The sequence below is a fragment of the Phasianus colchicus genome, chromosome 15 (genome assembly GCF_987193195.1).
Source record: "Phasianus colchicus chromosome 15, bPhaCol1.hap1.1, whole genome shotgun sequence".
NCBI lineage: Eukaryota > Metazoa > Chordata > Aves > Galliformes > Phasianidae > Phasianus > Phasianus colchicus.
Window position 1 is genome coordinate 11,407,515 of NC_143450.1, and position 23,232 is coordinate 11,430,746.

The 23,232-nt window shown below is 40.5% G+C and overlaps 1 protein-coding gene and 2 long non-coding RNA genes across 14 annotated transcripts in view; 1 reads left to right on the top strand and 2 right to left on the bottom strand.

Moving 5' to 3' along the window:
* The window catches only part of EBF1 (EBF transcription factor 1), a 264,071-nt gene extending 249,330 nt beyond the window's left edge, over positions 1–14,741 (top strand). For 4 of the 9 annotated variants that reach the window (XM_031598195.2, XM_031598196.2, XM_090150703.1 and 1 more), the window contains exons 12-16: positions 1,866–1,931; positions 2,515–2,692; positions 4,196–4,375; positions 7,137–7,331; positions 12,505–14,741. In XM_031598195.2, coding sequence (XP_031454055.1) covers positions 1,866–1,931; positions 2,515–2,692; positions 4,196–4,375; positions 7,137–7,331; positions 12,505–12,536 — 651 coding nt within the window. In that variant the 3' untranslated portion in view covers positions 12,537–14,741. Of the gene's footprint in view, positions 1–1,865; positions 1,932–2,514; positions 2,693–4,195; positions 4,376–7,136; positions 7,332–7,695; positions 7,784–12,504 lie in introns of those variants that run through there. The other 5 variants (XM_031598193.2, XM_090150702.1, XM_031598194.2 and 2 more) reach the window with 2 other exon arrangements.
* LOC116232101 (uncharacterized) lies at positions 5,316–11,792 on the bottom strand. 2 transcript variants are annotated; one of them, XR_004167608.2, is made up of 4 exons: positions 11,704–11,792; positions 7,639–7,830; positions 6,806–6,879; positions 5,316–6,108 (listed from the first exon to the last, which is right to left on the bottom strand). It is a non-coding gene; the product is annotated as an uncharacterized LOC116232101 (long non-coding RNA). The 2 variants fall into 2 exon arrangements; XR_004167609.2 differs by having other exon boundaries at positions 7,639–7,827; positions 11,704–11,785.
* Positions 14,742–15,863: 1,122 nt separating the features above from the next.
* The window catches only part of LOC116231927 (uncharacterized), a 94,438-nt gene continuing 87,069 nt past the window's right edge, over positions 15,864–23,232 (bottom strand). Inside the window, exons 5-6 of one of the 3 annotated variants that reach the window (XR_016471283.1) lie at positions 22,828–23,143; positions 15,864–22,711 (exon numbers count right to left, since the gene is read on the bottom strand). This is a non-coding gene — a long non-coding RNA (uncharacterized LOC116231927). The remainder of the gene's footprint in view (positions 22,712–22,827; positions 23,144–23,232) is intronic. The other 2 variants (XR_016471284.1, XR_016471285.1) reach the window with 2 other exon arrangements.

Consider the following 23,232-nt stretch of genomic DNA (forward strand, 5'->3'; position numbering starts at 1 on the left):
AGTGCAAACACATTCTACTGAAGTAAATCCTAGTTTAAAAAGTCAAACACTTTTATAATAATTTCCCGTTTGAAATCATTTTAATGTTTCTATTCCTCTCCAGTTTTTATTTTCAACATGAGGGAAAAAGGGCTACATAGTTTTCCGATGATTTTGGTAAAGCAGTAAGGATTGATCGTACCTGGATGTTGCTTGTAGTCTGCCTGCCCATAATTATATGGCTAACAGTTGTGGTCAAGCTACACACACACACAGGGGGAGGGTAGGGGGGGAAAGAGAGAGAAAAGAAGAAAAGCTGTAGCAACCTTACTCCTCAGAATGTTTCAATACAGTGATTCAAAAATCCATCGATTACATATTACATCTGACTTCATACGTGGAAAATAATTTAAATGTGTGTTATGGGAGAGGGGTGTGTGCAGCAGAAGGCAATCCTAAATGTTTACTGGAAGTACAAAAATCCTCCATCTCATTTTTGAATTTAGGACATTATATATGTCATAAGTAGTTACTGCAGTATGACAACTGTTTTATCTTATATTACAGAGAATTTAAAATTGAAAAAAAATGCTAATATGCATCTAAAAGCTTGTCATTTGAAGAGTTGTTCAAGGATTTTTGAAGAGGTTATGGTGACAGCAAAATGAATGCAATTATATCTCTATTTTCTGATCAGAGTCTACAGTATATGAAAATTGAGCATTACTGTTTCTTTTTGGTATAAAATATGGCTATTGTGTAAAATATTTTAACTTTTAAAGTTTAACTTTGTAGAAAACTGGAAAATGCTCAGATCAGTTACTATTTTTGTAAGCTACCTACAGAAATACGATGTGGTGAATAACATCATGTTACTTTTTTAGGGCAACATGTAAGGACTGGGAATTACAATGCATTGTTTTATGTAAAGGACAGTCTGGGCTGTGTTTGGTTGGGCAATTGGGAATCTGCTAGGTGCTTTTAAAGAATACGAAAATAAAATTCTTCTGGGTTAATTTTGTAATGCGTTTTTACAGTTTTAATCAGGTTTGTTCACAGGGATTTTTCCACACTGTAAAATGTAAGAACACAGGATTACATGCTAGTATTACTTGAATGTCAGTTTAAAATGCTACAGGAAACATTTAAGAGAAGAGAATCAAATAGGAAAATGGAGGGGGAAAAATGAATAAGAACTAAATTTATGCCTACACTGAGAACTGTGTCCTAGCCTGCTTTAAATTTTGCTGTCCATGCTGGCAGTTTTGCCAGGAAACACTGCATGGCACAGGGCCATTCTCTCATATTGAATGTGTTTTCCTCTTACGCATGTTGTGAACACGGATCCTTCCCTTATCCGTTATATCAAGATACAAACCAAAGAAGTTGAAAGGTTACATTACCAGTAGCATAGAACTGATTGGATATCTTCAGAACGTGGCCTGCTGGGTAAGGTCACAATTCCTGCAGTATGCAATTAAGAATAAAATAAACACATTGAAGGGATGCCTAACATGCTCTGAATGACATTGATTGCAGTAATCTAGTAAATGACCTCAGGATTGTATTCTGCAATAAACCGATGAGTGGTTTATGGTGCAGATGGTAAAGACAATTGAGTGATGTATTTTATTTTGCAGCACCAATGATTCTCACCTTTTGACTTGATTAAGCGTGTGTGCGAATAGGATCAACTACTGATTTAACACCATTCAGTGGTTGCTGAGAGTTGTTAAAATTAAAGTCTGCCTGGTGGGGGGGGTAGGGGGGAAACAACACAAAGCAACAGTGCACCCGATAGAATAATATGAAAGACTCTAATAGTTGTTTTCCCTCACAAGAAGGCTACTGAACTTAAAGGAACGCATCTGTTTTTATATTGACAGGAAGTAATACTTAAGAGGGCTGCTGATTTAGTAGAAGCACTCTACGGTATGCCACATAATAACCAGGTAAATGCATTCTCCTTTAGCAGTTCTAAAACATGGCTATTTCTTAGATGTATAGATCAGAGGCTAAAGGTATATGATACTACAATGTGAGACGAGAAAAAACACATAGGGCAATGTCGTATCTGGAGCGGGGCTTAGTTTGCCTTCTTGCTTTTTAAAGTATGTGGATGCTTGCAAAAGCAACGTGTTATTAACCCTGGAGGCATTTGCCCACTATCACCAGAGACCGTATAATCTGGGCAATGATATGCATTACTACTTGCCACCAGTGATGTTTCGGCCTTAACCTAAAGATATTTTAGCTTTAGGTGGAGGGAGCCTGGGCTTCAGTGCCATTCTGCCAGCTTCTCTTGTTATACAGAAATGTGGCCACTGGGACTGAAGCTTCCAGCTCTTTTACCACGGATGTCAGGATTTATAGCAAAGTAAGCAGGTCTATAAGTGTTAGCAATCCATCAGCCAGCTGGTTTAGGAAGAAAAGCATCTACTTTTTGCCTTTGGACAGGGAAATGTTTTATTTTGATATGTAAGAAAAGGTTTGTCAGAGTTGAGTTAGTAACTCTTTTTTACCCTTGTCCCCTAGGAAATAATCCTGAAAAGAGCAGCAGACATCGCGGAAGCACTCTACAGTGTCCCTCGCAATCACAACCAGCTCCCCGCCCTTGCTAACACGTCAGTCCATGCAGGAATGATGGGAGTGAATTCCTTTAGTGGTCAACTAGCTGTCAACGTATCTGAAGCCTCACAGGCCACCAATCAGGGTCAGGAGAAGACTCGTCTTCCTCTCTTTATGAACCTTTTCTGATAACAGTCAGGCAAACGTGCAGAGTGATGAAAGAGAGATGGTTCAAAGCTGAACACAAGGAGCACATCCAGACAGCATCCCACATGCACGTACAAACTGAATTGCACAATACTGCCATGAGATACGGCTTTCTGTAGTGAATTTGACCCCAGTTCAGGAGAAGCCCTTGTGCAAATCACCAAATCAAATGAACCAAATCACTTTTCTGTCTGCTCAGAATCTAACACTTGTGTCTGCCTTTAAATCCCACTATTTTTAAAAAGGGTTTTTATCGACCTGAGTGTATACTTAATCTTAAGTACTTGCTTATGCATTTTCCTAAACATACATGGTCTCTAAGTCTGGGCATTATGTAATAATTTCTTGTGACATGAAAGTGTTGGTTTGGTTTTGCAATACGCGATATTGGCACAAATTTTTTTCAGAGTGAAAGTTTTTTCTAAATTTTGAAAGCAGGAAAAAAGAATTATTTATAGAGGCATTTTCAGAGCTTCGCTCATTTTTATAATAAAGTATTTTTCACATTGAATAAAAACAATTCAGTATTTTAATTACTACTGTTAAAAATATTTATTTTAAAATATTTATTTTATGGCCATTTTTGTAAAAACCTCTTGTATTTTTCCCCTCTATTTTGCCCAGCTTTATTACCTGCCTTAAAATCCATTTTAGTGAGGAAGCAATAGAAAGAGACTGTTATTTGGAAGGGTAAAAAAAAATGTTTTGCACTATTCTGAGAAATAGAAATGATTTTTAAATCATAATATTTTATGGATGTAGTGTGGAACAGGAAGAAAAAAATTGTATTTTATCTTCCAGGACTGAAATGCATTTTGTTTCTGTGCTCGTAGAAGCAAATACTCGTCTTTATTTTTTTTTGCATATGAGTTCCCCTAAATACAATTTCCAAATTAGGTAGAAATTGAAATTTTAATTTAGAGCCAAATTTGGCAGTAATTTTCTACTAACGTAGTGATCAAAGTAGGACAAAAGGACTGAGAATATTCCACTACTCTTGGAAATGCACCCTGCGTTTCTTCAGTGTGTGGTGAGCATCTAATTTGAGATGTACTGAATGAGAGAGACCACAGAAGACAGTTAACAAAAATCATGCTTTTAACATACCTTAAATCGGTATGTACTCATAACTTCAAAAATACAGGTCATGTTTACTTCATCTCCTACAAAACAGCTCTTTTATAGTGATCATTCTCCTAGTACCCAGTGATCATTCCTTGAATAGATGGGTTGTTGCTGTGAAGGCTGTGGCCTTCCTCCTCCCTCTCGGAGCTCCCACCAAGAACGAGCCATGCAGTCAGGGATCACAATTTGGGTTACTCGTGCTCACTTGTGGCTCACCCCACATACCCTGTTGCTGAGATACTTGCTTGTAGCTGTTGTATAAGAAATTGTTGTTGGGCTAATACCAATCTCTGAATGTATTCCCTCACCACAAAAGGTTTTACTCGCAACTCAAGCAGCGTGTCACCTCACGGCTATGTGCCAAGCACCACCCCTCAGCAGACAAATTACAACTCTGTCACAACAAGCATGAATGGCTATGGGAATGCTGGAATGTCAAATTTAGGCGGTTCTCCAACCTTCCTGAATGGATCTGCTGCCAATTCTCCCTATGCCAGTGAGTATTATATGACTCTTTTGTATTTGTACATTTTCATTACAAAGAGATGGTAACTTTTCTGCGATACTCAGTATTAACTTTCTATTCTGAGCACTTGATGCAGAGCTTAGGCTTTTCTCTCCTCCCCAGGCCATTGACCTCTGAAGCGCTTGGAAGACGACAGTGTTGCCAGCAATACTTTTCTTTATTTTGCTATTATTATTTTGGAGTCTCATAAGAGCTGAAAAAGAATGATGTCTCTCATGATTTGTGCTGATAGTTTCATAACTTGTCGTATACTCTGTAAATAAGAAATTCTGTCCTCAACATTGCCAATTCCAGAAAGCAGGGATGACATAAGTGACTTAATTTCTGTTGGAGTGCATCAAATATTATCAGTACACACTCTTTGCTACAATGAGGATGGGAGGAGGCTAAAGATATTTGCTGCAGGAAAAATATTTGCTGCTGTAAGATATGAAGGGCAGAAAAGTTTGCTGTAATACTGGCAGATTGACATTTCCATAAGCTCCATGATGATGTTTCCAAGACCTCTGAACAAATAATATGCTCATAACCTTTACAGACACTATGAATTACTATTGGGTCTAATCTTGATTGCTTATATGCTATTTGCTTTGTAACTAGGTAGTATATTGACTTCACTGAGATTTTAGTATTAGTCAGTAAAATGTGACAATGGTTCTCAGAGTTTGTATTTTAGTGTCTGTACAGAGAATGCCACAAAGGTTCAAGCCATACAAATCATACATCCCATGGTGTAAAGCACTTGCAGTCTACAGTCCTTGTTCTGGAAATGCTTCTGTGTAGGACTTTCTGTATGTTAATGTTAAAGGTTTAGTTTAACAATTTTGTATATATATACATATATATATACATATATATATATGTTTTTGTTGATAAACACCTATGAACCTTTTCTGCCACAACTAACACAGCTCAGTCAGTAGTCTCTATTCACTTGAGAAAATTAAATGAATAGGACCTGCCTACAGACATCTGCAGAAAGCTACAATCAGAATCAGGCCAGAAGGTCTTGTCCTATAAATATGTTTATAAACTGAGACCCTCACATGGACAGGAGAAGCAGTGCTGAACATAGCAAGGTTGAGCAACCTGGTCTAGTGGGAGTTGTCCCTGCCTGTAACAGACGGGTTGAAACTAAATGATCTTAAAGGTCCCTTCCAATCCAAGCCATTCTGTGATTTTAGGACTCTATGAAATCTTAAGGTTAGTGTTGTAACAGCAGTAATTAATTATTCTGACTTCTATTGCTAGACTTCAAAATTTAAAAGAGGAAAATATTACCTTCAAGGCTTCTTAACAGCTGCAAATTTAGAAGAAAATATTTACCTATGTAACTAGTACTTAAAATTTAAGAATTGCTAACTGGTTATTATTTTGTACTCTAATAATAATGTAGCAAATACCATTGAAGTATGCTGTACTTACTTATTAAGTTGAATTTACTGTCATAGAATCTGCACACTCTGAATTCATAATATAACATGATTGATGAGACATCTCCTTTTGGAAGCAATGCCAGTGATGCATTTAAAATACTCAAGCAATGTATAATTTCATATTTATGAACAAAGTCCTCTTCAGAATAGCACTTCACCTCTCAGCCCTGGTTCTTTATTCTGGTGATATTTTGGGAGGTTTTCTTGGTAGATCTGTCATTCTGCTAATGCCTAATCCATTGAATCAGAAAATGCTTCAATCATGACCTGAAAATTAAAAGGTGGCATTCTTAATTAAATCAATAAACTAATTGCTGTATAGTAGCAATTCAATTTAGGTGCTTTGATTGCTCTCCCCTAGCAAGTACTTGTAGACATAGAGTGACTTCAGACTAAGATTGTATCTGTCAGGCAGTGAAACTTTGAACATTTAATTTCCATTAATTGATTTCCTCAGTGTTAACAAATATGATATCAGATTTTCAAATAAGAACTTAAATAGGGTGATTTTTATCTACATAAATGCTAATAAAATAATAATTCAAAGCCCAGATGGCATGAATTTTACTCTATAATATGTAATTTTTCATAGTCCCCTCATGTATGTAAGCAGTTTCTAAACAGGACAAAGAATAAAAATACAGGATATTACTTTTTTTTTTTCTTTTGCACGAAGATGGAAGTGTTAGTGCTGTCTGAAAAAAGGAGTTGTTTTGTTTGCATGAAAGTAAAAACCACTTAAAATCTTAATGATAAGTACATGAACAAAAGGCATGTATTGCATCATACAGTAAAATAGGATTTTAAGGGTGTCTCTACCCTCATGCATGTTTATCTGAAACCCTGTAGTCTTTCTGGAGGCAAAAATGCTCAAAAGTGCTGGCTTTGGAATCCAGTTAAAAAGTTAGATTGTTCCACATTAAAAATTTGAATTCCAGATGTGTACTTTAACCCCTCTCCTCACCTCTGTGTTGCCTGCGTGATCTGGATTCCCTCTCGTTTCCTTATTCTGACCAGGGCAATGGGTGATGCCAGTCCCTGGAATAAATGTTGCAGTGACAGAAAATTGAAGGAGTCCTCGAATGCACTAGAATTGCTGCTCCTGAGCAGTTGCAAAAGGTGGGCTTCTTTCAGCGACAAACTGCACTATGAGCAACCACTATCTGTAGTAAAAGCCTTGGCCACTTGAAATTATACCCAGTCAATCCAACAAGCAGTAGTCTTTTGGTTTTGCAGTAGTGCTGACTATCTAATCCTAAGGTGTGCCTTTTTGGGGGGGTCTTCTTTTTCTCCAGTTGTGCCATCAAGTCCAACAATGGCCTCCTCCACTAGTCTCCCCTCCAACTGTAGCAGTTCATCTGGGATTTTCTCGTTCTCACCAGCCAACATGGTCTCAGCAGTGAAACAGAAGAGTGCTTTTGCGCCTGTCGTGAGACCGCAAACTTCTCCTCCTCCCACCTGCACCAGCACCAATGGCAATAGCCTGCAAGGTAGGTGAAACCAGCTCTGGAGTGTAGACAGCTGCTCTCAGAACTGTAAGTTCCCCACACCTTGCAAGGCTCTGAGCGACACTCAGGTTTCGAAGGGGAGAAGACAGTGGGGGATCCCTGGTGCCCTCTGTCCTAAAGTTTCCTCCCATAAAGAGTAACTGTACTCCACCGACAGCCCACCTAGTACCTTGCAGGTGTTTGGCAACCACCCTATCTCTAACCCATCTAATACTGATGAATTGTGAGGCTGTGTATTTTAAATCACAGACCTGCTGTTATGATAAAAACGAGTAATATTTCAGCTTACTAATACCATCCTTTTTCTTTCTTTCCTTTCTTATTCCCTGTTGTCGTCCATTATCAGACCAGTCTTTTGTGGACTCTAGCAAGTACTCCACTGCAGGGTCTCTCCAGGGGCTGGCCTTCTCCTGAAGTACGTCACTCAATCTTCCCTTCCTTTTTTTTTCCTTTGTCATAGTACACTTGTGCAGAGATCCTACTGGGAGCAAATAGACCATTACAAAGCTTGGCACCAACCTCTGCCTTTCATACGTAGAAGACACATTACAAACTAAATTTTCCAGTTTAACTCACATCAGGGCATATATTATCACTGATTAATGCACTCCTGTGCCAATTAATTCCACAAATGATGCACGGCATCATCAAATGTTTGTAGAAAGGGGCTGCTCCTTTTCTGCACCCTCTCATTCAAAGTATTCCAGCATCAGCACCTAAATCCCTTTTGAAGAGCTGACACAAGCTGAGGGGTGGCAGACAAAAGGTTGTCAAACTGAAGATGCTAAAGACCAACACCAACAGTTTCAGTGTTAGATTCAGTCTGTTTTACAACACCGCCTAAATCTGTCTGTATAATTACCTCACCCTGCATTAGAGTGCTGAGAGAGATGTTTTCATGCTCACTTAGACTAAGGAGTGTTCTTAACCAGATGCCTCCAACTGTGCCAGAGATGGAAAAGATTTTGTGGTATGCATTGTGCTTCCCCCAGACTTGAGGTCCGTTTTCCTTTCCGTGTGCCTGTGCAAATTACCAAAGAGCACCAAGTGGGGGACAAAATCCGTCATTTTAGAGCTATGTTCAGAAGGAGGTGCACAGAGAGCGTGGCTCCGTAGACTCTGTATCGCCTTACATCCTCTGGAAAGAGAGATGCTGGGCTTGCAGGCATAATGCTGATAGTTCCATTATAGCTGAAAAGTCTAGATGCAGGCAGAGTGCAAGGAGTTCATTCATAAAAGCTGTGATCCACTATGACTGAAGAGAAGCATTGTCCTCAATGCAGTTTATGCTGGTGATTTGGGAGGATCAATCCTTTCACATTTACAGAGGCACACAGAAACTGTGAAAATAATAGGAAGGTATATGCAGCTGTTGGGTGCCTTCTGTAAGCAGTGCTGTAAACACAGACTGCATCAAGAATAAAACACAACAGAGTTTTTGGATGAGCTGTGTTGCTTAGAATATCGTTTTTCCTACGTTTTAAAAATCTGGTGATGCTGACGTGCTACAAATATTGAAGGCTAAAGCAGCTAAAAGTGTTTTGTCTGAATTAAAAGAAAATTAAAAGGAACTAATTGTTGACTGCCAGAACACACCAATGTTTTTATCATCTCTTCACCTTGTCCCAGTGTGCTGTGAGGTTGCAGTGAAAAAGCAAGTAACAAGAGAAGATTTTTCCCTTGTTTTTCCTTTCACGGGATACAGAATTCCCAGGTTCTGCCTACTGGGTTATGGAAAGCAATTATGGAGCAAGCTGAGTGCTGGATGCAACTGGGGCTTGCTGATTGCCTCCTCATTATGTCACATCCAGATCTGTAATGCTCAGAAAACACACAGATCTGAGTGTTCCCCCTAATTTTTGTTTAGCAATTCTGTTTTCATAATAGGAATGAGCCACCAAGAGATTCGTTTTAAGGGTCATCACTGCACTTCTTGGTGAGTTAAAGATGCACAGCCTTTAGCCCCATGCCTTCTGATACCACCCGAGGCTTGTAATAATCGCTCAGAAATGCACTGCCTGTTGTGCCTTATTGCTTAAATAAACAATCTTGTATAAGGAGGCTGTCTTATCTCTCTTGGGCTTCTGGATACATCAGAAAGCAATCAAGCTTTCCGTATGTAGCTTAGATATCAGTAGAACTCACTAAAACAACAGCTAGGCTTATCTGTTGTTCTCTTTGCCATGCAATTTTGTAAAACTCAAAATATACTATTTCTGTAAATTGCTAGCAGCAAATGCAAATTAGTATATGATAAAAGAAATAATGCCCTTTGGTGGGAGTTTTTCTGGGTTTTCTTTGCCCTCTCTTTTTGGAGGTGTGATCACATACCTGCAATGTTTCCCACTGCTATCTCTGTTTTCAGGATTAGTAACATGCTACAGCTGAGAGAATTTGCATGACTAGATGTAGCACTTATGGAATAAAAGTAGAGTGATATAAATGAAGACTTGGAAAGAATGGAAATATCAAGGCTTTTAGGTAGAAAAGAGATCATTTTGTTATTTGCCTTGTAATTTAATTCAGAATTTCAGGGCTCTTCAAAGGCAATAATGCTTTGAAAAAATGAACAAAGATCTGCATCTGTACAGTTTCCTTCCAATGGCAAGAGGTGCACAGCTGATATGTAACTATGGAAAAACATCATGAAGGCAGGAGTTACAGTTATGTCGCCTTAATCTGGGATCCTGCACACTGATGACAGCCATGCTGTCCCAAGAGAAAAGCAGTTCTTGACCACTTTTTGGTAAAATTGATTTGGGTTTAATGAATCTTTTAGCTTTTATCTATCTATCTATCTATTTATTTATTTATTCATTCTGACACTTTTTGAAGTTTTACATATTAGAGGTATGAAAAGGACAAAATGCTGAAGGAGGGAATTAATTAGCCAAGTGACTCAGTTCAGTTGCACTCATCAAATATAGGAAGACTTGACCCATTCCCATCTGCTTAGCTCATAGCTTATCTGAACAACAAAGGAGGAAGCATTGCTCTCATCATAGCTCTTTGTGTTGTGATATACATCTGTGGTGTGCAAGCTCTGCAGCTTCCCACATCCAAAAATCTCCAAGTGCTTTACTAGTATGGATAGAAATTATTCTCATGTAAGAAACAGAAGCAAATCAAAATGCTTGATGTAATACAGTGAGCTAGAAGAAGGACTGGGACCAAAACCAGAGTTTCAGATCCATGCCCATGTCAATCTGTCATATATTCTTACAAGAAATGCCTTTAGATGTGAGTGATCACCTCACATGGCTGCCACAAGCAGAATTACAGTCTGACTGACTGTACCCATCATGGCACTTTGCAGATGCTGTGGATGTCCGTGGATCATGTCCCGTGTTCATACCCCAGGCCTCAAGTGTAATGATCCCAAGAGCAGAGTAGGGAGCAACTGAGTATCGCAACGAGGGCATTGCTTTTGACTTGGTTTTGCTTCATTTTTATTCACCCGTACCAAGAGTAAAGCCCACTTTTGGGCACTCAGGGCTGCTTATTTGAGATACTCCTGAGATAAAACCCTTTGGCAAGGAATCTTTAAACAAAAGTCTATCAAGTTCATCCTATGATTTAAGATGAAGGAGGCAGCATAGCTGTGGAGATAACATGGAAGTGCATCCACAGATTATCTCTTGGTGGAATCAAAAAAAGCCCATGTCAGGAAATGCCTCAGCAAGGAATATTTAAGACACAGCAGTGTCCTCTGTACTCATTACTTGTGTGTCTTCTTGTAGGGCATAAACAATGTAACTCACCTCTCTATCCCTTTAATCCTTGTTCCCATCACCTTGCAGAGCACTTATGTGGAGTGATAACCATCACTGTAGTGATTCCACATAACTTGTGGCTGAATGATAAACTCTAGGAATCAAAATTGCATCATGCCAACTCTGAGGGCGGCCTCCTGCAAACATGTGGATGTGTTTTGCATTCTCGCCTTCTCCTCTCATTTTATTTCATTTAATCAGTGCAGTTTACTCGAGCTGTTCTCCCCTTGCTGATTAGACTTGTAATTCTTGCACATATGGTGGTGTTTGTGGAGAAAACATTTCCCTCCTCTCCCCCTCCAACCCCAAATCTGTGAGTCTTTTACTTTGGCTCTGTTCTTATCAAATAATTGCAGCTGTAATTAAAGCACAATGAATCAGCACCAGTCACAGGGTTGATTTCTTCCTTAAGAAATTACATGTCCAGATGTCGGAGATGGCAGGCAGTTCTAGCATTTAAATAATGTGCCCGTGAAGTGCCGCCAACCTGAAGGCAAATCTGTTTTCTACCTTTCTGCAAATAACCATACAACTGGCGTTTTAAGGATGTGTTGTTGTCACAGCTTTCATCATAAACTTACATGACTACCACCTGTAATGATGTGCTTGCTCACAGTATGTCACTGGGACGCTTGCTGTGTCTGATCCCTGATAAACAGAGACCAACTGGAGGTCAGGCGAGGTGGAAGGCTGTAGGTGTTGACCTCTAAGAAACGTCCTTAAGAGAGGTGCTGGTTCCATAGGAATGAAGGTTAGAGAGCGTAATAAAGGATGCAATTCAGTCGACAATAGAGAGGCCATTCTAAGTTAAAGTTAACATATTACTCAGTGTAGTTGGTGAAATCTACAAGTGTAATGAAACCATGGCTTAGTTAAAGGCATATTTCTACTTCAAATTTAGATTTTAGAGTTTAAGTCACTTCCGAGCACCTGGAAATGCATTCATAATGCTCCAGGTTGAACACTGAACATGTAAGAGAAAACTGGCATAGGAAAATGAACCGCTGTTACTCTGCCTAATGCAACAAATGCACTGCCAGATCGCTGGCACCGGCGGCCTATGGACGTCAGCCATTTGTTCATGTGTGAAGCAAAACATGCAGTAGAAAATGTGGCAGTGGCTGAGGCAGGTTTAAACCTGTTGAACGCTTTGAGATTTTGAAACTAAAATAAAAGAGTAAGTTGGGGCCCGATTCTCATGTTTGTGCAAAGTGCATTTACTCTGCAAGAAAATCGCTAATTTCTGCAGTCTCTTGCAATTTATATTTTCCAGCCAAATATGTTGCTAGTAAATGTTTAAAGGTTGCATTACAATGCACAAGAGTAACTCTTCTCCCTCTTTTTCTCTTTCTCCTCTCTCCCCCACCCTCTCCTTACAACAGCTATATCTGGCATGATTGTTCCCCCCATGTGAAAGAATTGCCTTGAAGAATTTTATTAATGAAGAGGTTGAATTCTGCTTCAGAGAGAATCTGATACAAGTCCCAGAGCGGAACTTTTTACTCAGGCCTTTTTAAAAATAATAATAAAAAAAAAGAAATAAAGAAGAATCTTACAATAACTGCGGATTTTTAAACAAAAAAAAAATAAAAAAAAATCACCATCCTTGCAAACACTGAAATTAACTATCTGCAATTGCAAGGTGTTGATTCAAGTTGTCCATCCCAAATAACTGGGAGATATATTTATTGTACGTTGATTAAAAAAATCCACTTTTCTTTTGTTGTTTTTTCTTTTGTTGTTTTTTTTCGTTGTTGTTGTTGGGTTTTTTTGTGTGTGGGGTTGGGGGCTTGCTTTTTTTTTTTCCCTTTTTTTTTTTGTGTGTGTGTTTTTTTAAGGCTTGATTTAACTCAACATCATTTGTCTTTTATAAATCATACAATTACGCAAGGGACACTAGAGATGGAACTCCACGTTTTTAATTTATGAATTTTTTTTTAAGCTGTGTAAAGAAAATGAAGTGGTGTCATTTGCCTACAAGTCTGTATGGGACAGAATAGAAGTGCCAGTTAGTTTTTCGTAGAAGAATTATGGCCATTTAATTAAGGGTCGGCTCATACAGGTTGCTTATCCAGTGGTGATTTGCTAATGTGATACATTTTTAATGTTCTCATTAAATGGATATCACTCCCCAGAAAGTGAATACTTTTGGATGGTGAGACCAGGATGGGGGGTGGGATTTGGAACCTCTGTCTTTAATATCAGGCTAAATAATTGTGTAAATAGTGCGACAAGAAAAGTTGGTTAAAGCTTAGAATGCAAGTAACAAACACATTCCCTCTTGAACTCAAAATCCAGTGCCTCCAGATACACTGCTAAAACTGCAGCATTAGATTAGCATGGCTCTCATTAGCTTATGTATCCAACTCTTTCCCAATGGGTGGCCTTCCTGATGTCCAGTGTCACCTGGGCTGTGCACAAAACGCCATTCACCTTTTGCACAGCCATCCAGAAACACAAACCACAGCCATCATGCAGTGGGCGCTCTCATCATCCCCCTTTATCTTCTATGGGGCGGAATGAGAAAAGGCTCCTCTGCAGTCCTCCATCCTCACGATCTAAAAGCACACACTGTTGCCAGCCTCGCGCTAGGATTGTTCCTGTATCAGTCGACCCTCTCCGTTTGTATCATAATATATAAAGCCACAGGTAACTGCTTCTGAATAGTAAAATGGAAACAGGAGTTTGGGGCGGGCGGTGGGGCTGTTGGGGAGGTTTCAGATCAGAACCATCGCTTCTGTTTTACAAATTTTTGCTATCGTTATCTGGGAAGTGTTCTTAAAAACGATTGGTCAGAGAGGCAGCAAAGCTCTGAAAATGCATTACCTGATATTTTTTCTTTGCTGTTGTGTTTTGTATGTAGTTATAAATACTGTAGATTTTTTGTGATTTTTTGCCAAAGTTGTTGTTCTATTTATACATTTTAATGTCTTAAGACAGTTTTTCAATATCACAATAAAGAATTTTACTGCATATTTTGCAAAAAGAGCTCACTACCTTTAGCTTGCACATACTTGCAAAATTAATTAAAGAAAAAAAAAGCTTTTTGTTTCTGTTTTTTTTTGTTGTTGTTGTTCATTTGTTTTACGGGGGATTTTGTAAAATATCCATATAAATAATGTATTTATCTTGGGAATTTGTACATTGCTTTTTTCCCCCCTACTCCAGTTTATTTTATTGTGTATGTTTGCTATGTGAAAAGTGATTTGTTTGGTCATTCACCGTTGTATTAGCTGTTTAAATGTGGTTTTAAAACATTTCATTTATAGGGTTGGGTTTTTTTTTTTTTTAGTATTGTTTAAAACCATGCTTCCATTTTTTTTTTTTTTTAATTTCCACCCAAAAGCCATTGTCTATTTTTGTATTATTTGTAAGTTAAGAAGTTTTTTCCAATATATGGCAAAAAGTAGCATATTATTCTTGTAGCATTTAGTTATGTAGATTTTAAAAAAATGTATCCTTTGCTTTTGAGGCTTAACAAAAACTAATGCTGTTTTACTCTATTAATATGCATGGGATTTCTCCTCTTTGGAGTGACGCATTTTTGTGCATTAAATATGGGGAGAAACTTCATAGAACTCAATGAAAATACTTTCTTTCTTAAGTCTGCTTGTATATTTCTCTGTCTTTCACGTAAATATAAACCAGCAGATTGGATGCCTTAACAATGCAAATCATATTCATTTCACTTGTACATTGTACTGTGCACCAGAACTGTCAATCATCACTAACATTCTAAGAAAAAAAAAAAAAAAGGAATTGAAAAGCACAAAAGAACTGTTTTGTTACCTTAAAACAATATAACTTTTTTCTAGTCGAGCAAGAAATCATTTACAACGATGCTGCAACTGTGCATGCTTCCTGTATGAATTCTGCAATGGTTTTCACTAGAATGTCACAGTGTGATCATTTAGGGGAAGGGAAGAAAGCAGGAACTTTTTTTTTCATGGTGAGAAAATAAAAGGAGAAAAAACTGGAAAATGTGAGAGACATCAGTTTATTGCTTCTCTGTATTCCAAGCGGTTATTCTAATTCACATAGTAAGCAACAGCACGACAATGTAATCAAATTTAAAGCCATATTTTGTCCAGTGACACCATCAATTACTCTTGTAGGGCTCCACTCAAAGTCATTGCGATTTTGACACCAGTGTTGGCCATCTATGTTTGTAGTCTTCTACACCAGTGTCCAAAGATCCTCTGACAACATGCATCATTTTGTTTTGTTGCAGCTATTTGTAGTGGTCTGTTCAATGGGACTTTGTAACTCCCTCCCCACCCCCCGCACCACCCTTATCTTTTACAAAGTAAAAGATGCAGCTGTTTACAGAATATGGCTTTAAGTGGAAACGTCCAGATTTCAATTTTAAAAAGGTGAAGCTTCACAATGACTGGATTGCATCAAGTATGCCTATTTCCTCACAGTTGTACTAGAATGCAGCTAAAATGAAGTCATCTCTGAAACTACTAACCTTTCACCTTCTTATCTAAATCTTTTTGAATAGACACACACACTGTACAGTTCTATTGTTAGAGAAACTAACTACTGTAGAGATTGTTATAATTTTTTTGCAGAAACTCAAGCTGTAAAAACTTTTCAACTTTCACAATATTTAATTAAAGTTACTTCCTGTCTGTGAATACAGCTCCTAGTTGTGTGTTTCTTTTTCTGGCTAGTAGATGAGAATAACTAAAACATAGAAGCCAGAGGCTGCTGAGTTGTGTTTCTGAAATTAAGGAGAAGCGGAACTTTGTGGAATTACACAATGAAACACTGCAAATTCTGGTGCACTGAAACTCCTCTTATTCTGTTGCTAGTGGATTTCAAAAGATCCTCACTCCCAGTGCTGTCTGTTCACCGTCATATCATTATCCTTACTATTTCTACTGTTTTACTCCGTTGATTGCTTGAAGAGCTCACCTGTATTTCTGGTGAATTTCAGGAGCATATCTAACTTTATGTACCCAACTGCAAAGAGCTGGCCATCTAAACACAGTCATCATGAAGTACAGAACAAAGGCATACTATATTCACTGTAGGGAGATAAGTTTTCATCTCAGTATCAGTTGAGTCAGTGGCAACACATCCATTGCCATTAGGCACTCTGGACCAGGTCTTCAGTTACACACACGGCCAGCTGCAAGAACTGCATCAAAGCAAGTTGAGCTGTACGTAGCTGCTTGACCATGGTGGACCCTTCTGTAAAATGTTTCTATTCTACTGCCATTATTAAATGACATATCCATTATCTATCATGTTTGATCTCATTTTGGACTTCTCTGGTTAGAGGGGACGATAAAGAATTTTACTTCTGGGATGAGGATGATTGACACAGTGGCACCCAACTGGTCCTCAAGTAGCTGTAGTACAGAAGACTTTGGGGAAAATTGAAAACTTTTATATGCTGTGCCCAATGCAAAGCTCTGAGCATTCTCTGGTAGGAATAGGGACTTGGAATTTCAGTTTGAATTAAAATAAAATTTACTTAATGTAGCAGAATTGCTGAGTAATGGCCTGAAGCAGTGATGGAGCACCTGGAGGGAAGGCAGGGCCAGCCCAGGGGAGTTCAGGTGCATGCAGTGCTCCTGAGTGATTGTAAAGGGTGGAGCCAGGATCGACCCCTTCCCAGACCTCTTTTAAGGGTTGGCAGTGGAAGTGAGGGCATCTTTTACTGGAGATCCCTGCCTACCTGAGGTCTTCCAAAGGTAAGCAGCTCCTTTCTTTCATTTCTGCATCCAGGCTGCTGCATTTGGGCTTGTTCTCACTTGCTGTAGCTGAAGACTTTACTGTCCCGATATTACTGTGGTACGTTCCATTCCAATATAGCATTGCACTTCTTAGAAAATTTAAATTTGCTGCAAATATAAGTAGCTGAAAGTTGCTTCTTGCAATGTAAAGTGTTGGCTGGCCCTTACATATTAGCAGAATCATCCCTGAAGTTGCTAGAGGAAAAAAGTTGGCTGCATGCTTATTCTGTCTTCATGAGAAATCTGCTGCTTCTGCCTGGGATAATTCTTCTAAGCCCCTTTTGACATGGTGTAGACTCTGGCAGCTCTCACTGCAGCCAGAGGTTTTCTGCTCACTGGAAATAAGTCAGGTCACATGTAGATAAAAAGCAGTCTAAAAAAATTCAGGATGTAATATCAGAAACCTCTTTGTGGATTATGTAATGGTTCTCTGCCTAGAACCAGAGTTTTGCTTCAGCCTTTTGGATCCAGTGAGCAATGGAATTGGCTGTTTTTGTATGGGGATGCCTCTAATTTTCTTTGTTTAAAGAAACCTCAGCGAAACAAGCTACCCTCACTGTTGGCTTCCTGGCCTTGTCTGTGTTTCTATTTACTCTCTTTGGAGCCCTTCTCCATATCTACAAGCTTATGCCACAGCTGCTTCATGTAATCATTCACATAAGCCTGCTTAGCATCACAGTCTGCGGGTCTTCTGCTATTTCATGGGTTAGCTGAAGACCTATTTTATGTTAATGTGCTTGTTTTTTTGTTTTTTTTTTGTTTTTTTTTTTTTTTTAATTCCCCTGTTCCTTCCCGCTTTACACCCTTTGTTCACCCATCCTCTTATACGTGTTCGAACCAGGCTACTGCGCTAACAATTGGCTGGAGGTCTATCAGAGTCCCTGGCTCCCATCTCAGCTCTGGACCCCTCCTATTTCATGGGACAGCATTTCGAGAAATGCTTTATCGAAGTCCACATTGTCCAGGCTTTTTCAGAAATACATCCACTTCATCTTAGGAATGTTATATTTATTTACACTCATCACCTCTTTTTTTCTTTTTAGGGATGTTGTCACTGAAGCCTGTTCCTCTGCTATATGGCTAATGTTATAATGCATTCATTATTCACATCAATGTACTTTTCTATTCTCCTGTGTTAGGCCTTCAGTTTGGACGCACAAAAAACAAATGCTGCCACTATCAATCTGCTTGGCTGGTGGCTAAGCAAAACAAGTTCTTCAGTGTTGATTCCAGGAGAAATGCCCTCCTTGTCTTGAAGAATGCCAATAACTTTCTTTCCGCAATTCCATTTCAGTCTGTTTTCCTCACTTGGGCCTGGGTGCTCACTTCAGACACCAAACTGGCACTCCAGAGGACCATCTCTCTCATCATCTCAGAGCCATGGCCCTTCCGTTGTTCAGTTCCATTCATTATGACATTAAGCAACATTTTCTGGTTGCTTCCTTCTCCTTTTACAAACATATTTCATTACTGTAAATATATACAAAGCCTAATAGTGAACATTCGAAGTTCATCCCATACACTACGGGTGCATCTCAGCATGCTGTTACATAGTCTGTCAGCTTCAGCAAGATATCTGGTCCCATTGGTTGCAGCCTCCTTGCCCACCCACTCTTGAGTCATTGCCACCTCCCTGCCCCCCTCACTGTCTCCTTTTATCTCAATGGGATGCTGCCTGATTTGGGCTTCATTTGACATCTCTGCTTCCCCTATTTCCCAGAAGGATCTGCTCTGGCATCCCTTTTCCCTAGCAGCTAATGCTGATATTTCAGTAGGGGAGGTCAGGTCAATACTTTAGATAAATAAGTAATAGTTCCAACCCCACAACTCTCCTCTGTTTTCCTTTCCTAGGTGCCCCTGAGGATACAGCTAGTCCAGAGCTTATGGCACTGCTCCAACATGATTGGCAGGTCATGTGAAAGAGCACACATCTTAGAAAACTTTAATATAGTCATTTCAGGACTTGAATGCCGATGACTATCCAGATCGCAGCCTAGCAGCGGGGGTTGCAGTTCTAAAAGTGGCTTTTTTTGTGGAGGCCTACAACAGGAGCAGCAAATAAAATACTCTGACATGTTTTTCCTTCCTATTATTTTCAATATTTATGACCTTAACTTTATCATCCATGTGGATGCATGTCTGAAGATCTCAGGAAAAGAAAATAATCTGAAAGATCACTTAAGCCTTTCTTGAAATAAAGAGCAAGCTCTGTCATATACATCCTGTAAGGTGAGGAGAGTGAGGAGGAAAGGAGGAAAGTTTCCTCCTTTGTTGCAGAAGGGTGAAGCTCTAATTCTCCCCCATTTACTCACAGCAAGCTTTGCCTGACTTGTTAAGTCAGACCCTCCAAGGGTTTCAGTGGGATTGCAGCTGGTACACCACGTTGGGGTGATTCATTGCAATCTGACAGCTCTCGACCATGTGTATGAGGGGGCAAGGACCGGTTCTATTTGGCTACATCCGGGAGTGCTGTGCATGGGCACAGATTATCCCACAGGATAAATTTGGTAGTGAGGAGGGTTTGCAGAAAGGTAACAGCTCAGCTCAGTAGGAACAAATCTGCAGATGTATGTTTGTGTTGGAGTGGGAAACTGTGTCACTCCATGCAGGAGCCACAACAAGCTCTAGAAAGCAAGCCTCAAGGTGAATCCTTGGTAAAACATTCACTTCTCTGCAGTGTTTAGAGGAAAGAGGAGCTCAAACGTTGTACCAGGCTCTTCTAGAGGCTGTAGGCCTGTGACCTTCCTCTGTGCCCTCCCAGCCCCCCCACCCCATAGCATTGTATGGGGGCCTGCCTGCACCCCTCTGCCTCCTTGCTAGTGAGGCTCTGCCTTCGGCCTCATTTCCACGGCACGTTACTCATCGTCAGCCTGCCCCAGGCACTGCCTCGCTCCCCCACCGCGCCACCATTAACTTTGCCTTCAACCTCTGCTGCATCATTGCCTTCTCCTGAGGGTTCCCTATTTATATAGAGGGGAAAATGCAGTTGCTGGGACTGGAAATATTTTGTTACCTTTTTCTACTTAAGTACCAGGCATTTTTATCTGTGCTCTCTGGAGACTTATGCTACAGTGGGACTGATTTTATCCACTTACTCAATGCACTTTAGTTCAATAATGATTACAGAACTTCTACATAATATATTAGGCATAGTTGATTTCCCAGGGTTTGTAGCCCTCTATCTCCCTAAGCATTTAAAAAGGAATCTCTCTATGATAGGTATGTTATGAATGATACACTTCTCAACAGTCATGTTGTAAAAATAATAGCAGCAGTGGGCTGGGAAGAAGTGGCAACCATTCGGCTGGAAAATGCCAAAGCTTGCAGATAATACAACCCAACACCAGTGACTTGCTTTGTTCATTTTGTCACTGTTCATTGCCTAAAAGTGGTGCTTTCTGGATAAGGAATTAGGCAGCTCAGGCTGGATTTGCAAACCCTCCCTCCGTTCCATTACCCAGATGGTGTAGTTAGCAGTTCAGTGGCTGCTGCAGGACTGGGTTGACCTGCTCTCTTCCTTCTCACTGCTTCTTTTTTCCTTTGAATGTGTCTTAATCTAAGCTGAGCTCTTCAGCTCTGTGGATTCAGCTGGTTCTCTCAGGCCTGTGGTGCTGAATGTGATTGCTGAAAACCTGCACAATGCTTCTTTGCTTTGACAGCAAAAGGAGTAGTGACATCAGTGGTTACAGTCCCCTTCATCTGAGGTTAGGCTGTGCACCTCCAAGCCCTGAAACCTGTTCCTAAGCTTTTCTCAGACTGAGGGGCTTTCTATTCCCTTTTCCACCTCCACAAAGATGGCAAGGCTTCTCCATCCCAGACTTGTGGATTTAAATGCCATCCTGGGATGTCTGTCTGCCTGTGTTGTCCTCCACCCACCTGCCCTGCCCCTTCTGCTTAGCACTCACCTTGGTGGCAGAGGACATCTGGTTCCTGTTTGTGGAGATTGAGATCACATCATTCAAAGCCCATTCTTTTGCCCCAGCAAGTTTCCTGTACTGGTCAAACCACCTTGAACAACATGCCTTGCTCATCTTATTCTCATCAGCCTTCCTATTAGGTGACGAATGCGCTCTGTTTCTGTTTCTTAAACACAAATCCTCCTTTTGGTCAACTTTCCAACAGTCTCTTAATTTCAGCATTGATTGGCTTTCAATAGTGGGTTCTGTGGCTCCGTTGCTGCGGTACCCAGATTCAACCCTTGTGCAATGGGATGTGCTGCACAACACGGGCAGCTCCTTCAGGGTGTGGGGACAGCCAGGACGTGGCTGCCTCTCCTCAGGCTCCGATTGATGCTGCAGCCCCACAGCCACTGACTGACATCAGGAAATAGCCCGGTGAGAGCAGCTACCAGATAACAGCTGTTTCAACAGTTTTAATCGCAAGGGGAGCCATAAGATAAATAAATAAATAAAGCCGCTGAAGTGACAAAACAAATGGCCCTGGTACCAGAGACAGATTTGAAGCTTCTGGCTGCCTCCGTGCTCTCACTCCCCGCAAATAATTAATCTATCACTTAGCAGCACTGGGGCTCTCCAGAAGGAGAAGAGCTGGGAGGCAGCGTCTGAAGGTGAACGTCAGCTCCCCAGAGAGACCTGGAGGATGGGGACACGGCTGCCTGCCACCACTGCCTGCAGGTGAAGTGAGATCACGAGAGGATGGATGGATGGATGGATGGATGGATGTCAACCTGCACGTGCTGCCGGTGTGCCGTGCTGCATTCTGCCCTCACAAATCACTGTTATGCCCTTTCTGCTTTAAACACTATGGATCAGCTATAACAACACTTGATATTTATTTTATTTCAGCTATCACTCTGATTTGTCAGGTGTATTTTTTATGCACAGCAGGTGTACCCTAATGGGGTTAGGGAATAAACAGAAAATTGATGGGCTTACACACCCATTAGCTAATGGATTACTAAGCAAAAGGGACTCTGTTTAACCCCACTGCACTTAGCCCACTGTTAGGAGGTATGTTAAAGAGTATATACTAACACTCAAACGTCTCTTTGTGGGCCCAGGGGAAGAGAGCTCAAACTTTAATGCATCTCTTTTGATAGACAGGTGAATGAATGTGGCTATCATTATGCAATCATGCATCCCTGCAACTATTTATCAGCAGTGCGGAGTGCCCCAGGAACCCCTGCATGCCCCTGGCCAGCCCCGCTGTGAGCCCATCCCTGTGGCTTTGGGGCTGTAGGGAAGGGCTGAGCAGGAGGATATGGGCTCCCCTCATCCCAACAGATGCAGCACAACACACCTGTAAGCAACAAGCTTTCCTGTGCAAAGGCCATGTGCCAGCACAGGCTTTAATCAGTTATTTTAAGATAAATGTGCCTCGTTAGCATCAGAACAATGCAATTACTTCTCCTCCTCCCCTCTCTCCAAATCCCAGGATTTTATTGGCCTATTAATGGATTGATTTTTTTGTTGGTAGAAACAAGGAAAGATTCCAACTCACTGATCATATTATCCTACAGATATCAAGCGGAATACATAAGCGAGATAATAAAACCCAAACCATATTCACGAAGGTTACATTTTCTAAACTCTTTTGTGTTCTGGATCATAGCTTATGTTCCCTTTCAACCAGAAATACACAGTTCAGTGCTGTACATGACAGCTGAAAAAGGTCTGTAATATTAAAGGTTAACTTTGCAATCTTTCACCATCTTTTTCTCATGGAAACAAGTCACACTGAGTCTCACTGTCCACCTTCTGACATAGGTGTATAATCAAAAGCCAATTCAAAAGGAGCCTTCTGTAAATATCAACTTGATCCAGGCATATGTATGCCTTCCTCAGAGCACCACAGAGTCCTGCTGATTTCAGTGGGATGGCGCCTGTTTGAAGAAAAATAGATGCATGTGTGCAGGAGACATGAAGGTCAAAGAATAAAAAATCAGGAGAGAACATAATTTAGTGTTGCTTTTCACTAAGCAGAGACTCAAAAACTCACAGCCAGAGGGAAGCCAAGGTCCTTTTGGTGTCCTCTGTCCCCTGTCCTGGAATGCTTTCAGTGCCCCCTCCATACAGGACATGGGGCTGCCGGGGTCCACATGGAGCTCTGAGGGATTATGGGGTGGTGAATGGGAGAGGGACATGGCACAGGTCATGGCTGTGTCTTACTGCACAGCAGGGCTCCTCCTGGAGCTCGGGGAACGGAGTGCTTCAGGCTCCTGCATGACAACAGCTGAGGTGTTCAGTGGGCTTCAGCCCACACCTCCTGCCTTCCTCCTGAAGCCAGAAGTGAGCTCCCTGCCAATTCTGTGTTCCTAAGAAATGTGGAAAATGTGACCATTTTGCAGTCAGAAAGCTCTCACCAAATCATTATTCTCTTGCTTAACTCCTTGAAGGCAGAGAC